We start from the raw sequence: 13,724 nt of genomic DNA, 5'->3' as shown, positions 1-13,724 counted from the left end.
CTTTGAAACACATCCAGATAAATTCTTCTGGTCAGTGTGAGAATCAGCTGACCTGGAGGATTTCAGCCTGTGCACTGGGTGTTACAACCCTCAATGGTGAGGGGTGAAAGTGTATAAATTAGCTCCTAATCTGTGTGGAGAATGTGACCCTGACTCAAACCACACAGGCAGGTGGCAGCTATAAGATCAAAGTCCTCAGTCCTTGGAGCAAAATAGCACAGTAAACACACAAATATTTTCTTGGTATGATTTCTGTGCACAGTACGTAGAAAGGTTCCGACAAAACTTGCTAACACATTAGATTTAGTTTGTTTAATTCATGCAAATCCCAATGTGTAAATAAACAATATATTCAACCATGTAGTTTGTGTGGTAGCTAGCATACAAGAATGAAATTAACATTGACCCTCTAACTCTTGACAATGTAAAAAAGAGGCATTATTCTCAAAATGTTAAACTATTGTTGAAAAAGGAAATATTTTACTTTTATTTATTTTATCACTTGACATAGCTACATGGAAGCACTGTGAGATACATTCATAGTCATTCAGAAAATGTATTACACACATCTAGAATAAAGTATAACAAAACGTGATTCACACTTTACAATCAAAAGGATTTTTGTCCAAATCTGTGATTTTAATGTTGAACAAAGAAGATTATATTTTGAATATGTATAATTTATCTCATTAACAAGCAGATTTATCTGATTGACAGAAGCTAGCGTAGCCAGCTAAGTTGCCTTTCTGAAGCATATCCCACTGTTCTCATACCACATGGCTCATTGTTGTCTGATCGATAGCACTGCTGCTTTCCTCCTCTTCTTCCTGGTGAATTGTGCTTTTGCTTTCTCAATCGTTAACTGAATCGGGCTCATGACGGGAGGAGCTGAGGTGGTGACATGGGGCCTGTCAGACCTGTGTGGACTGAACTCATCAGCAGTGGTGATTTTGGACGATGTGGTTGTAAATGTCATTGGTATGTGTTCAGTTTGTTCAGGGACAGAAGGTCCGACACTAAGAGCTGCGGGCTCCGCTCTCTGTCTTGATTTCTTCTGCCGCCTGATTGTTTGCCTTTGTCGCTTTGCACTGACTGCAGGGGGCACTGTTGTAAAAAGCCTCCATACACTTTGAGTTAGAAGACTTTCTGTGGATCTAATTGCAAGAGGGCTTGTGTTGCTACCCATGGCTGGAGTTGTGGGAATTGGGGGTAAATTGTCAGAGATGTTGTGATCAAAAGGTAAGGCCATTTTCCTCCTTCTCAGTCCTCTCATCTTTGATCTTTGCCTCTTCAAAACACTAAAGGAAGAGTTCACAGCTGTACTGTGGATGGATGTTTTCCCTCCATAAATGTCCAGCCGGTGAGAAACCTGCATCTCTGCAGTGGAGACCGATCTTACGGTAGAAGCCCCATTAAGAGGGATCACATTCAAATAGTCCACGGAGGAATTTTCATGGGCAACAGCCACAATGGGGGAAGCTGAGCTGACTTTCCTCCTTTTTTTTCTCTCCACTCTGTCTCCCCTCTCCTTTGACCTGTTCCTTTTGACTTTGGTGATTTCAGTGGGGGTACCAGTAGTGCTGACGACAGGTTGCTTTTTAGTGCTGCTCTCAAGGCTTTGTTGTCTGGGTTGTGCCATCAGAGTTATGGTAATGAAGGTGGGGACAGAAATGTTACTTGAGTTATCTGCTGTGTTCCTTACAACCTCCTCAGAAGGAAGAGGAACTTTCTTACTCTTCTTTCTTCTCCTCTTTCTTATCTCTCTGGTTCTTGCTTTACGTGGTATAGTGGTTGTGTTTGTTGTTGAAGAAAGAGTGATTTCATCTGCTGGCTTCTTCTGGATTATCATCAATGGCGTGATGGAAACCGTCTCTTTATCTATAGCTGGTTCATCCTTCATGACTTCGTTGGAGGGCTCCTCTTTTCCTTTGAGCTCATATTCAGTGTCACCAGCTCTGTTTGGACTTGACTGGTCATGTTTGTGTGAGTCACTGATGAAGTTACTCAGGGCGATGACGTCCCCTGGTTTGCTGCCAGGAGGTGAAACCGCAGCTCTGTCCTCTGTTTTAACACCTGCCTCTGCTTTCTGCTTTCTTTTATTCCCCTTTCCTTTATGCTTTTTTGTGGTTTTCTTCTTCTTCCCTGTCTTCTTCCTCTTCTTCTTCTCTGAGCTCTGCGTCTCTTTGTCGGAGTCGTTGGTGGAGCTTTGAGAGGTGGAGACAGTAGCGAGGACCTTGATGAAGTCCTCTGCAGCGGTGACGACGTTTGTGAGTGAGGGCTGTTCAGGGCCTGACATGGTTGACTGAGTTGGACTCTCCGGTTTCTCTTCCTCTTCGGTTTTCCAGGATTCTTTATTCTTGGGAGGAGCCACTGTCAGCTGATCGATGACATCAATTCCACCAAAGTCATATGGGACCGCCTCTTTCAGCACAGCAATGGGGAGCTTCTCATATCGTTTACAGCTATGAAAAAAGAGAGAGAGAGCAAAGGGGAAGGTTAGTGTGTGGATGTCAGGGAGTAATACTGCTCAGTATGCTGCAAAGCTACTTAAAAATTTAACTCCATACTTACAGGCCATACCAGTGCCGCTCTGCACACTGCTCCTCATAGGTCAACTCAAAGCAAGGCACGCCAATAACGTTAAAGAAAGCCTGACCAACAACCCTGGAAGATGTATCGTTGACTTTCCTCAGACAAGTTTTCAACCTGCAGAGAGAGACAGAATGAAAAATCTGTCTTGTTTCAAGAAAATGAAAAAGGAAGAGAAACTAAAATTGTCCAAGGAACATTTGCAGTTTGACTTTATTTTAACTATTCTAGTCATGCATCCTATACTGCAATGCATCTGCAAATTACCATGGTCATTATATCTGAAATTTAGATTTTACAAAAAACAATTGTTTAGGTGTCAGACATCATAACCACATGATAACTGCAATATTGTTATGATTAAAATGGACATATCTGCCAGTCTGACAGAAGAATAAAACGTATTGTATTTACGCACGTATTATCACAGTCACAATGGCAGATGGAGTGCCACTTGAAATTGGTGTGGCCATAATTTGAGGAGAAGGCGTGGATGACATGAGGACAGTGGTCATGAGTTCGGCAGCAGCTGTCGGTCTCCGCAAAGTCTCCTGCAAAGACGAGGTCACAGATTGTAAACCGGGCACACACACACTCTCACAACGCAGAATGTAATTTGCTGAAACATGTTGAAGTGGTATAACCTACCCAGCTGCTCATAGTTATCAGCCATGTTACCGGCTCCACACCACAGTGTCCCGGGATAAGTGAAGCCTCTCTTGGATCTTTTTAACACCTTGTTCTGCAGCGAAGAGTCATCGCTGTCCGCCCTCTTTACGCTGCGCCCGGACCTCTCTGTGAACTCGTTGCACACCTGTTTGGCTTCATCCATGCGTTCAAAACGCGTCTCCAGCTGGCGCCCGGCTCTCTGTTCCTTCAGCCCCAGCCTGCACTCGTGCATGAAGGATTTCACCTGCATCTGGTTCACTATGACGGTGCAGTTCACGAGCTTGCCGGAGGGACTGACGACGGAGCGCACCACCTCGGCTCCGTCCGACACCTGGTAAAGGAAATTCTCCCCCACGGTCGACATTTTTGCGCAAAAGGTGCCGTTGAGCATTGAGAACATCTCTTTGCTCTCCTCCGCGCCCTTGACGAAGTTTCTGTCCAGATAAGACAGAAAGACAAAGAAGACCGACCACATGATGCGCCGTGTGGCACTTTCAGCACCATGCGTAACGGAGACAGCTCCTCGCGGAATTCCCGGCGCCCCTTGCAGCCCTCCTACTTTTAAGGCGAAGCACAAGTCGTGCGATTATTAATACGATAAATGGCAACGCTGGGAGGAGTCAGCCGAATTAACCTCTTTAGATTTCCATCGTGGCAGGGAATCTTTATCTGTTACACTGAGCGCCAATGCGCACATCACCCATCGGTATCACCCCACTGAGTGAAGCCCTGCAGAAGTAGAGGAGAGGGTTAATTAGTGGGTGTGTGGCTCATGAACCTCCAGCTCCTTCCACTGCGAAGAGATATGACCGCTAGTTACCTCCCAACCCCCTCAGCCTCAACCCCCAGGAAAGTGGAGATTTACTTTGGGAACGCGCACGGAGGAGGTTCCAGCTTGCCCCCGCTCCCCATGGTAACAGGCATGGGGTGATTGTGCCAACCCAGGAGATTGGACATCTTTCAGATGCTACAAAACAGGCGCTGAATTGGCGATGACCTAAATCACAATGCGCGCCAGGGACAAAACTCTTTCATTGTGGAATGTGGAGAAAGGTTTGGTGCTGCACGCAAACCTCCCGGACTGACTGAGAGATCTCAGCAGCCCCACGAGATTGAGGCTGATACTGAAGTGATGGTGATCAAGAAACTCAGCATTAAAATAATGACTGTGCGCTTATTACTCAAATTAATTAAATTATACAAATTAATTCATTAATTAAAGGTGGCTATTATTTGATCCTTTTTATCAGTTTTAATTGTGTGTAAGACAATTATGTTCGTTTTGATGGATTTTGTAACTTTCATTACATCAATCAAACAGTTCCCTGTCAAAATGCTCCAATTAGCATTCTCTCCTCTGTCATGAAAATAGTTCTGAATGTTCCATGTGAACAAACGTTTTAGAACTGTTACTGTTTTTATTAAACATTTGTCAGAATTGAAATAGAAAGTGCGCAGATGGACCCAAAATTGCAGAAGCAAAGTTCAGGTGGTAAAACAAAAAGGTTAAACAAAGGGTCTTGCAGAAAACAAGGTTCGAAAGCAAGCATGGAAATAATCAAAAGTGTCCATCCAAAAACTCATGACCACATTAAATTGAAACCAATGAACAATCTTTGGTACAAACCTGGCACAAAGGTAAGTGTATAAACTGCCAAGAAAAAGACACTTAAAGTAGTTTTCCTGCAGCAACTGAAGTTAATGGAGCCTGGAAGTTACACATTATTCTGACATGGTACCCTAAAGATTGTTGATGACTTACAAACCATGTGTAACACATATTTGATTTCTACTGAACATATGTGTGTCCGGCTGCTGGGTAAGTAAAAATTAGAAAGGTTGTAAGAGTTCCAAGTGTTAATGTTTGCTGAATTAGGTTTTTTCTTTCTATCTGCCCCGCTTTTATGTAGTATTTCTTTAGTTGGTGACGTTTGAAGACCTACGATCTAAAAACCTGATATATCTTTATTGTGGTTTTGTTATTTGGAAATGTGGATCAGGATCTGGCCGACATGTGGTGTCTAGTAACCTGCCTGCACACCGGGCATAGACACAACTATTCAAGAAAAAAACAGCACTAACCCATATGTCATCCACTAAGCCAGGAAACGTGTTTTGTGGATTCGATTATTGTAGATCTGTATCTGATCAATATCATTGTGGGCTTACACATGATATATTCTTACGTATGAGTGTAAAGAACGATGAAGAGTTCTGTGAACAAGTGACTGTTCCCCAGAGAAAAGAAAATCTTTCTAATCAGCCCAGTGTTTTGTCACATGGCTGGTCTTACCCAGAGCTCTAGAGGCGGAGATCCAGCCTACTCAAGGCACTGAAATCGGATTGTTGGAAGGCGGAGAGAAATGATGTAAAATCACCAGAGGCAACATTCGACCAGATCTTGAGAGAGGAGGAGGAGGGAGGGGGGGGACTTGTTTCTCATGAATTAAAGTAGAGGAGGGATTTGGAGCAAGAAGACGTGAGTAATCCTGCTGTTCATCAGGAGATACCAGTATCTGGAGTCAACTGACATCACCCAGTGAAGCAGAAAGCTGAAAGCCTACACTTGTGTACTTTAGGATTCCTGCTGGGTAACATTTGTTCTCATCCACAGACAGGCCAGCAGCTGCAGAACAGCGCCCCCTGGATGAGCTGAGGTATCAGGGCCCCATGTGAGACCAGATGTGTTTGCAAAGTGTCAAAAAATGACTCTTCTAAGTTAGTGAATGCAGTGACTTCATAAAAATACGAGCTGTTGATCTGTATGAAATGTATCAGTAACGCTGTATGTTTATATATGAGCGGTATACAACAATAGTTTAGTAAATTACATATAAAGATCTAAGTGTTTATTAATGCATTTGTGAAGTATCCTATGTGAATGAATAATAAAAATAATAATAAATGACAATACAGTAAAGCACAGTTGCAGTAATATAAAATATGTATTTGTAGCTGTGGCTGGATTTGTTGGGTCCTTTTGACCTCCACTGTACATGACAGCAATTTTGGTAAGTAAATTATCATTTAAGTAATTTAGAGGGTTTTGACTGTTGACCAAACCAAAAAAAGACAAATCTTATAAATCAATTGTTATTAAGCCAGATGTTTTGATCATTTTTATTTATTACTTTACAGTAATACTTCCTTACTACATTTTTGTGTGTAATAAACCATTCATCGACGTTTTACATACTGTGTATAGATGCTAAATGCAGTAGTTAAAGTAAAGTGTTTGGACATTAAGGCAAACCAAAGAGATTTACATAAAATATAAAAGGCATCATGAAGTAAAAACTCTTGTATATTGGTCAAGATATTAATGAATGTTAAATTATTTACACTTTCTCTTGTTTACACTGCCACTAGGTGGCTAAACACATGTATTGTAGCAGGTCTAAGCATTTCTTTGTAAGATACTTCAACCCCTCTTAATTCCATTAGCTCAAACAGCAGAATCAGTCAAACAGGTTTATATCATTTATATCTTGTCAGGTTTATTGTCCTGTAAATTTCTTACGTGTGCAGATAATGTGTAAATGTGTAAATGAACTGTACAGTAAGTGCACTGGGTTCAGGAAACACATAAACCAGAAGTGTGAGAAAGTTACTCTTGGCAGAAAAGTGAACACTCAGTTTGATCTCTGTTTGCACAAAAAATGTACTGAAATTTCAGACATGAGTTTATTTTATAACAGTGATAATCTATTGAGTCTCAGCACTGGGGCGTGCACAGTTTCATCACGGATTCTGTGTCTCCTGCAGTGAGCACCAACCTGAGCCTGTTTACACGCCGGTCATCTGAAGGCAAACGCCTCAAGACTTCAGGATGAGAGAAAATATTTCCATAGGATCATAGGAGGAATGTTCTTCATGTATATAGCTCATTGAAGGGAAAAATACAAATATGTATGTAAAAACAATCAAATAAAATAGTAAATGAAAGCAAGTAAAAACCAGGAAAAAAGCATCAGTCAAGAATCAAGCAGTTTTAAACATGTATATTATGAGCAGTGAACTGAGGGCAGGTCAATACAAAGTCTGATGAGATCAATACGTATTGAGATGAGTACGTCTCACTTCATTTAGTCCAGTGTCGACTCTCAATTGCTCTCAATAGATTACAGTGCTGAGTTTGTTTTTAGTGCACAGTCCACACAGATGCAACTAATAAAACCAGGGGGCAACACATATCTATCCTTTATATTATATATATCTTATATATTATATTCTTTGCATTAAACCTTTCATTGACAGAGACTTTTGTTGACACGGTTCAGCAGATCAATGCTCCTGCACTGACCACAGACAGAGTAGGTAACTAAGCTCAGTGTTATTAACAGCCCTCTTCCCACCCACCATTCACCCACACTGGAACCTGATAAGTGCCACTCTCTCCGACTCCCAGTCCGATTCTTTCAGCCTGAAACAGCACAGACAACTGTGGCGTTAACAAATGGACGTGTTGGCTGCTCCTGCAGTCAGGAGTAAAGGATGGTACCTTTCTCTGATGGCACCCAACACAAAAGGACCAATGTTTGCCTGGTTGGATCCGTCCAGAATCTACTGCAACTCCCTGGTATGATGGGAAGCTTTAAGATTTCTAGTCTCTCAGCTCTGTTGATACTGTTGTTTCTGTCGTCACTCTTTTACATGGACTCAGTTTGTATAAAGCTCATTCATGTACATGCAGTGTCTTCTCATGCACACTTTGCATTTTGTGGGTTTGCTGTGTTTGATCCAGGCTCTTGCAGACTGTGTCTCAGACCTTCTCAGTCCATTCCACAGTGACACCATTGACCTGGTTGCTGGGATAGATGCAATGGGATTCATTCTTGGTGAGACAACGACAGCAAATCATTTTAAGAAGTTATATGTAAATGGTAGTTTAAGAGCAAGTCACAGTGTGTCACACTAACTTTATTTTAGGAGGCAGCTCAGGAAACCTAACCCTCAGTCCTGGACTTTAGCTGGTGGGGGTTGGGGGACAGTGTGTCTGTGGTGGTGGTTGTTTAAAGCAACAGACAGGGCCAGTAAAAACTTTAACTGTCCTCTAGAACACTGATGCAGCCTGCGTGAAAGTGTGATGTGTTTTTCAGGGGCATTTATAGCCAACACTCTTGGGAAAGGTTTCCTGGCCATTCGTAAAGCAGGACACTTGTGTGTGGCAACCCAGAACCAAACCTACTCCGACTACACAGGCAGAGAAAAGAATATGGAAATAAGACTGGACGTCATAAGACCAGGTTAATCTTCATTTCCTTTTTACCCTGTCACCATGGCACAATTTGTGATTGCAGTGATGTACTTAGATCATCATTAGGAACCCTGACAGTGTTGGTTTACATGTGGTAAGCAAAGCATGGTTGTATTTATATGTAAAACTTCAAATAATGTAAAATAAATTAACAAATTCAAATATATAAATCGATGATTTGAACATGAATTAGATCCAAAGTCAACTAATGTCTTTTTATCCTTTCATCTATTATTCTATTGGTTATTTTCTCATTTACTTGGTTTATATTTTTCTATAAATTGTCAGAAAATACTGAACAATGTCTGTGACAACTTTCTACAGCCAAAGTGAATAATTCAAACAATGTTCAGGTCTGAGATGTTTGAAGGACCTTCATCACTCATAGGTTTAATCCATGTATTCCCTCCATATAGAGTCTATGATTCCCTCTCTCACATAGCACCTCCTGGTGTTGGTTAAAGAAAATTACACATACACAAAGTACATAACATAACTGCATAGTAATTATACCTACGCTCTTTAGACATTGAGGTATTAGTATTGATAATTGAGTAATGCAATAGAAAAACAATTAATCAGAAGTATACTTTTACTTTTACATTTTAAACCATGTACCTTTGTAACTCGAGTGAAATTTCAAATGCTTGACTGTTGTATTGGTACTTTTGGTGGTTAGGTAAATTATTCCTGCATCATTTCCACGTATGAAGTAAAAGATAAAGTACAAAGTATAAAGAGTATTAAGTACCCCTCAATGTTAATACTTACTATATCAAATTGCTTTGTATTCGGCACTAGATCGATTTTTTTGGTAGTTTTTACTTACCCTAGTCGAGGGTTAAGGATGTCACACCTTGTACAGATTTTTAAGCGAGACAAATAAAATATGATTTGTTAACTTTACCCTTAAACATAAGTAGTACTAGTTGTTCTTCTCTCCGTCTTGCAGGGATGAGGGTGTTGTTAGTGGACCAATGGATCGAGACTGGCGGTACAATGAAAGCTGCCATTCAGCTAGTGGAGGGGCTTGGAGCCACTGTTTCAGGTCAGTCAACACGTTGTTATTATTATTTTATGATAATTTAATGAATTAACACTAAACTGTGAACGTCTCGCTCTGTTTCCTGCAGGTGTAGTAGCCGTAGCTATAGAAAACACTGAAGGGGGCAAGTGGATTAAAGAAAATTACAAATTCTCTCACTGCATCCCTGAAGAGCTGCAGAGCCAAGTAGATCAGAAATATCTTGAATCTTTCAAAAACTTCAACAGCTGAACTAGTAAATCTAACTTTACATAAGACTGAGACATAGATGTTGTATTTGTTTTTTTAGTTGGAAAGTACCTGTTTATTATGATTATGTTTAGCTTTAATCAAAATACATGTTCTCTTGGATGATGATGACTTGATTTATTTTCCCTTTATTACATTTGTATGACATTTGATGAGGATTTTTTTAAGGAAAATGAATGATCAGACATTAACACAGTTTCTGATACAAAAATGAACATCGATATTCAGTCATTGATTTCATTGAAAACAAAAAGCAAAAATACGTATGAAGCATACGCTGCAGATAAAACTCTTCAAGGCTGCATCTGCATTACAACAATGGTTCTCAATCTGCAGGGTCGAGAGATGAAAAGCAGAAAAAAAAACTGTTACAAAAAATTTCCCAAATCTTTACTGTTGTCTTGGAATTGAAGCTCTAATCTACAGTTTCATAAAAGAGGCAAAGTACCGGTTTCATTAAAACATTTCTAAAGTAAACTACAGTATTATTATGAAACTACAGCAGCAATAGGATATATTTAATTCAAGCCCTATGTAAAGTTAGCGTCCACACATACAGCATGTCAAAATCAACCACAGTCATACTTTGGCATCTCAGCAGAACATTTATGTGTCACTCTGTAACTCCACACTCACTCTGTAACACCACAAGAATCCACATCCCACGGAGGAAAAGTCGTGGCAGTCCAGGAAAAACTCCAACACGTCAGGAAGTGAGACTCCTACGTCCCACCTCCTCCTTTGACCACAGAAATCCCTCCCATGAGCTGGAGAGCAGCCACAGTTTTTTCAGTCAGACTTTAAAACTCCTGCTCCCTCCCTCACTGACAGCAGTTGGGCCCTTTCTTCTTGGATGTAGCATACAGACTGTTTGACGTGCTGTTGATTCCTGTAACAGATGCAGAGCCGGGCGTTCAACCACATGACGGACGTCCTGGTTTTCATGGTAACAGAGAGATTGTGTAGATACTCACTGACGACTTCTCCAATTTGTCTTGATCCACTTTTCTCTAACTCGGCCAGAACGTTGGTCTCAAATGCCAACGATGCAACTCGGAAAAAAAACTCTTTCACGTTTTCCCCTACAGCAGAAAAGAGAAAAAGTTCAGTAAGGGAATGTGGGAAAATCAATGGAGTGCAGATGGGGGATGAAACTTATATTATACATATATATATATATATATATTTATGATTAATGTACTGTATTTACATTAACAACAGGTAAGATTCAATGTTAATCTTATAAAACCGCACTAACTGGCATTAGCTTATGAATAAACCAGCTACAACAATAACTACATTTTTGTCTGACACCACTTCCCCCAACTAATGGTTTTCAAACAGTCGCTAGTTAAAAGATGGTGTCAGAGCAGGTGGAGCGTATTTACCTGTGAGTGATGAAACAGCCCAGTACTCTGCACTGATCTCTTGTGCAATTTTGAGAGCGTCTTGTTCAATCTGAGAATACTGAGCAGGAGACTGTCGGAGAAACCAGAGGTGACCAGGTTAAATATGGTGTAATCAAATCTTTATGCTAAAAGCTGCAAATAACCGTTATATTCATTACCAATCAATCTGATGAACTGTGGTCTATAAGAAGAAATGTCTGTTAGTGTCTTAAAGCCTTGACTGAGGCCTTCAGATTACTTTTATCTGAACAGGACACTGAAAATGTTTATGTTACATAAAACAAAAAAAACTCCTCACATTTATGAACCTGGAAAAGGGAACCTTTAGTGTATTTGCTTCAAAATACCAAAGGATTAATCAATTATCAAAATGATAACAAATGATTTTCTCTCTATCAACTTAACAAGGAATGTCAGATCTACTTCTAATCTTAGACTGTAGCTACTAATATTCTTTTTTCACTATTGATCAAGAATTTATCTTGCCCATAACATGTCAGATGATAGAGGAAAATCTTCCCAAGTGTTTATTTCATTATACCAACTATTTACAAAATGCCCTGAAATATAATTCAATTATCCATTTTTGAACTAAAAATTGCAGCTCTACTAAAAAGGCAACAACACAGAAATTAGCTGCTTCAGTTAGACAAATAGACAAAGAAGAAACAAGAACAGGAACTGCAGCTTGAGTAAAAATATAGCATCACTGCTTTCTAGTACTGTCAGTAAACCCAGGTGACAGACACTGTAAACTTCAGTTACCTGCAATGTATCCAAACTACACCAATTAGTGCTGCGACAATAAGTCAATTTGACGGTTTTCTCAATTTTATATCATTGTAAACTCAATATATGTTTGATTTTTGAAACAATAAGATTCATTGATGTTACAGGGCTCTGGGAGATTGTGGGATTCCTGTTTGGATGATTATAAAACCCACATGATACAATCAGAACAAGTCTGTAAAGCTGAAGTCAAACGGACATTTTAGATAATTCAAGAAGAAAAACAATAAAGAACTGCTCTGATAATGAGCATGATTTTTGCTTCCCACCACTGTAACATACAGTGAGTAGGGTCTGGGATTATTTTGGCTCCGCTGCAGGATGAGAAACCACATTCCTGAGGTTTGAGCCTGGACACAAACGCTTGGTGCTGCTGGAAAAAATCCAAACTATTCACATTTGACTCCAGTGAAGACACAAGTAAAAAGTTCACAGGCGTTTAAAAGCAGTAAAAGACGTACGCTCAGGTCTTTCTTTGTGCCGACCAGGAACAGCTGGACGGCAGTGGGGTCGTTCTCTCTCAAGGCGTCTTCGAGCCACTGCCTGCGAACAAAAAAAAAAAACACGAGGATGAAACCTCCAGCTGGGAACGAAAAAAACTGTAAGACAGCAAACAATCTGCTGGTGATGAATGTGTTTACCTGACGTGACCCAAAGAGGCGACATCGTTCACATCAAATGCGATGATCACAACTGGAGGAACAGAAAACCACGTGAAGGAAATGTTTACATTTTTACACAGCTTTTAGCTTGAATGTGCACATGAAAAGAGAAAAGTCTTTAGTATATTTCTTATTTTTCCGCTGCCATAAAACAGACGGATCCCTCACCCTGGGCTCCTCTGTAGTATGTGGAAGCAATGCACTTGAACCTCTCTTGGCCTGCAGTGTCCCACCTGAAATGGAAAGTGTGACCGGTGAGCAACAGTTCGTCGGTTTTAACTACTTTTGCTTTCTTTGTAATAAACGTGCAAGTCGAACTCACAGCTGGAGACTGAAAGGAACGCCCAGCACCTCGAACCGCTCCATCTCAAAGTCAACTCCGATCGTGGCCTTGTAGTTCTTATCGAACGTATCTTTGCAAAATCTGAAACAAGTGAAAGTGGATGAGTTCAGATAGTCCAGGTGAGCAGCATGGAGAGGAGCAATCACATTGACCTGAACATACAAGTTGATAAAAAAAAAAAGTATTTAAAGTGTGGATATGAATTAGCAAGCAGACCTTGGATTTCTTTTTAAAGGGTCAGTTCACCCAAAATTACTGAACAATTACGATACACTATTTTCTGCCCTCAACAGGCAGGGTGGGATTCCTATAGAAGAGGTAGGGGTAAAAAAATGGTTTCAAGTTTTTATTGTAAATGTATCTTTAATTCTTTTAGCCTAAAAACAAAACACACTATGATGTTTAAAATGTGAACAAATGAAATTGAATCTTGAGGTTAATTAAAACATGTCACTCTTAAATTTGAGCAAACCAGCCCTTTCAAAGAAGACATTCTATTTTCCATGTTCATAATTTCCTGGTGAACTGCTGCATCTATTTTAATCAAAGTGTTTGACCCGTGTGTGTATTTCAATTCAATTCAATTTTATTTGTATAGCACCAAATCATAATATACATTATCTCAAGGCACTTTACAAAGAAGGTCAAGACCTTAAAATCAAACCATTTCAGGACAGTGCTTCAATGAGGTTATTCATTTTCCAGAACTGCA

The 13,724-nt window shown here is 40.2% G+C and overlaps 3 protein-coding genes across 5 annotated transcripts in view; 1 reads left to right on the top strand and 2 right to left on the bottom strand.

Annotated features, from left to right (window-relative positions):
• Window positions 1-452: 452 nt before the first annotated feature.
• On the bottom strand, window positions 453-3,985 carry proca1 (protein interacting with cyclin A1). The gene is made up of 4 exons (XM_020088003.2): window positions 3,238-3,985; window positions 3,008-3,140; window positions 2,572-2,706; window positions 453-2,462 (listed from the first exon to the last, which is right to left on the bottom strand). The coding sequence occupies exons 1-4, from the start codon at window positions 3,731-3,733 to the stop codon at window positions 782-784; spliced, it is 2,445 nt and encodes an 814-aa protein (XP_019943562.2). The 5' UTR covers window positions 3,734-3,985; the 3' UTR covers window positions 453-781.
• A 3,513-nt stretch (window positions 3,986-7,498) lies between these two features.
• On the top strand, window positions 7,499-9,917 carry LOC109629972 (adenine phosphoribosyltransferase). Its single transcript, XM_020087956.2, has 5 exons — window positions 7,499-7,837; window positions 8,003-8,096; window positions 8,358-8,504; window positions 9,468-9,563; window positions 9,649-9,917. The coding sequence occupies exons 1-5, from the start codon at window positions 7,715-7,717 to the stop codon at window positions 9,789-9,791; spliced, it is 603 nt and encodes a 200-aa protein (XP_019943515.2). The 5' UTR covers window positions 7,499-7,714; the 3' UTR covers window positions 9,792-9,917.
• The window catches only part of rab34a (RAB34, member RAS oncogene family a), a 5,862-nt gene continuing 2,049 nt past the window's right edge, over window positions 9,912-13,724 (bottom strand). For all 3 annotated transcript variants that reach the window (XM_069534195.1, XM_069534194.1, XM_069534196.1), the window contains exons 5-11: window positions 12,992-13,093; window positions 12,838-12,902; window positions 12,649-12,700; window positions 12,469-12,550; window positions 11,198-11,288; window positions 10,784-10,891; window positions 9,912-10,698 (exon numbers count right to left, since the gene is read on the bottom strand). In XM_069534195.1, the coding sequence (XP_069390296.1) occupies window positions 10,631-10,698; window positions 10,784-10,891; window positions 11,198-11,288; window positions 12,469-12,550; window positions 12,649-12,700; window positions 12,838-12,902; window positions 12,992-13,093 (568 nt within the window). In that variant the 3' untranslated portion in view covers window positions 9,912-10,630. The remainder of the gene's footprint in view (window positions 10,699-10,783; window positions 10,892-11,197; window positions 11,289-12,468; window positions 12,551-12,648; window positions 12,701-12,837; window positions 12,903-12,991; window positions 13,094-13,724) is intronic.

This window comes from Paralichthys olivaceus, chromosome 11, assembly GCF_024713975.1.
Source record: "Paralichthys olivaceus isolate ysfri-2021 chromosome 11, ASM2471397v2, whole genome shotgun sequence".
Taxonomy (NCBI): Eukaryota; Metazoa; Chordata; class Actinopteri; order Pleuronectiformes; family Paralichthyidae; genus Paralichthys; species Paralichthys olivaceus.
This window is presented reverse-complemented; position numbering and strand designations above follow the sequence as displayed.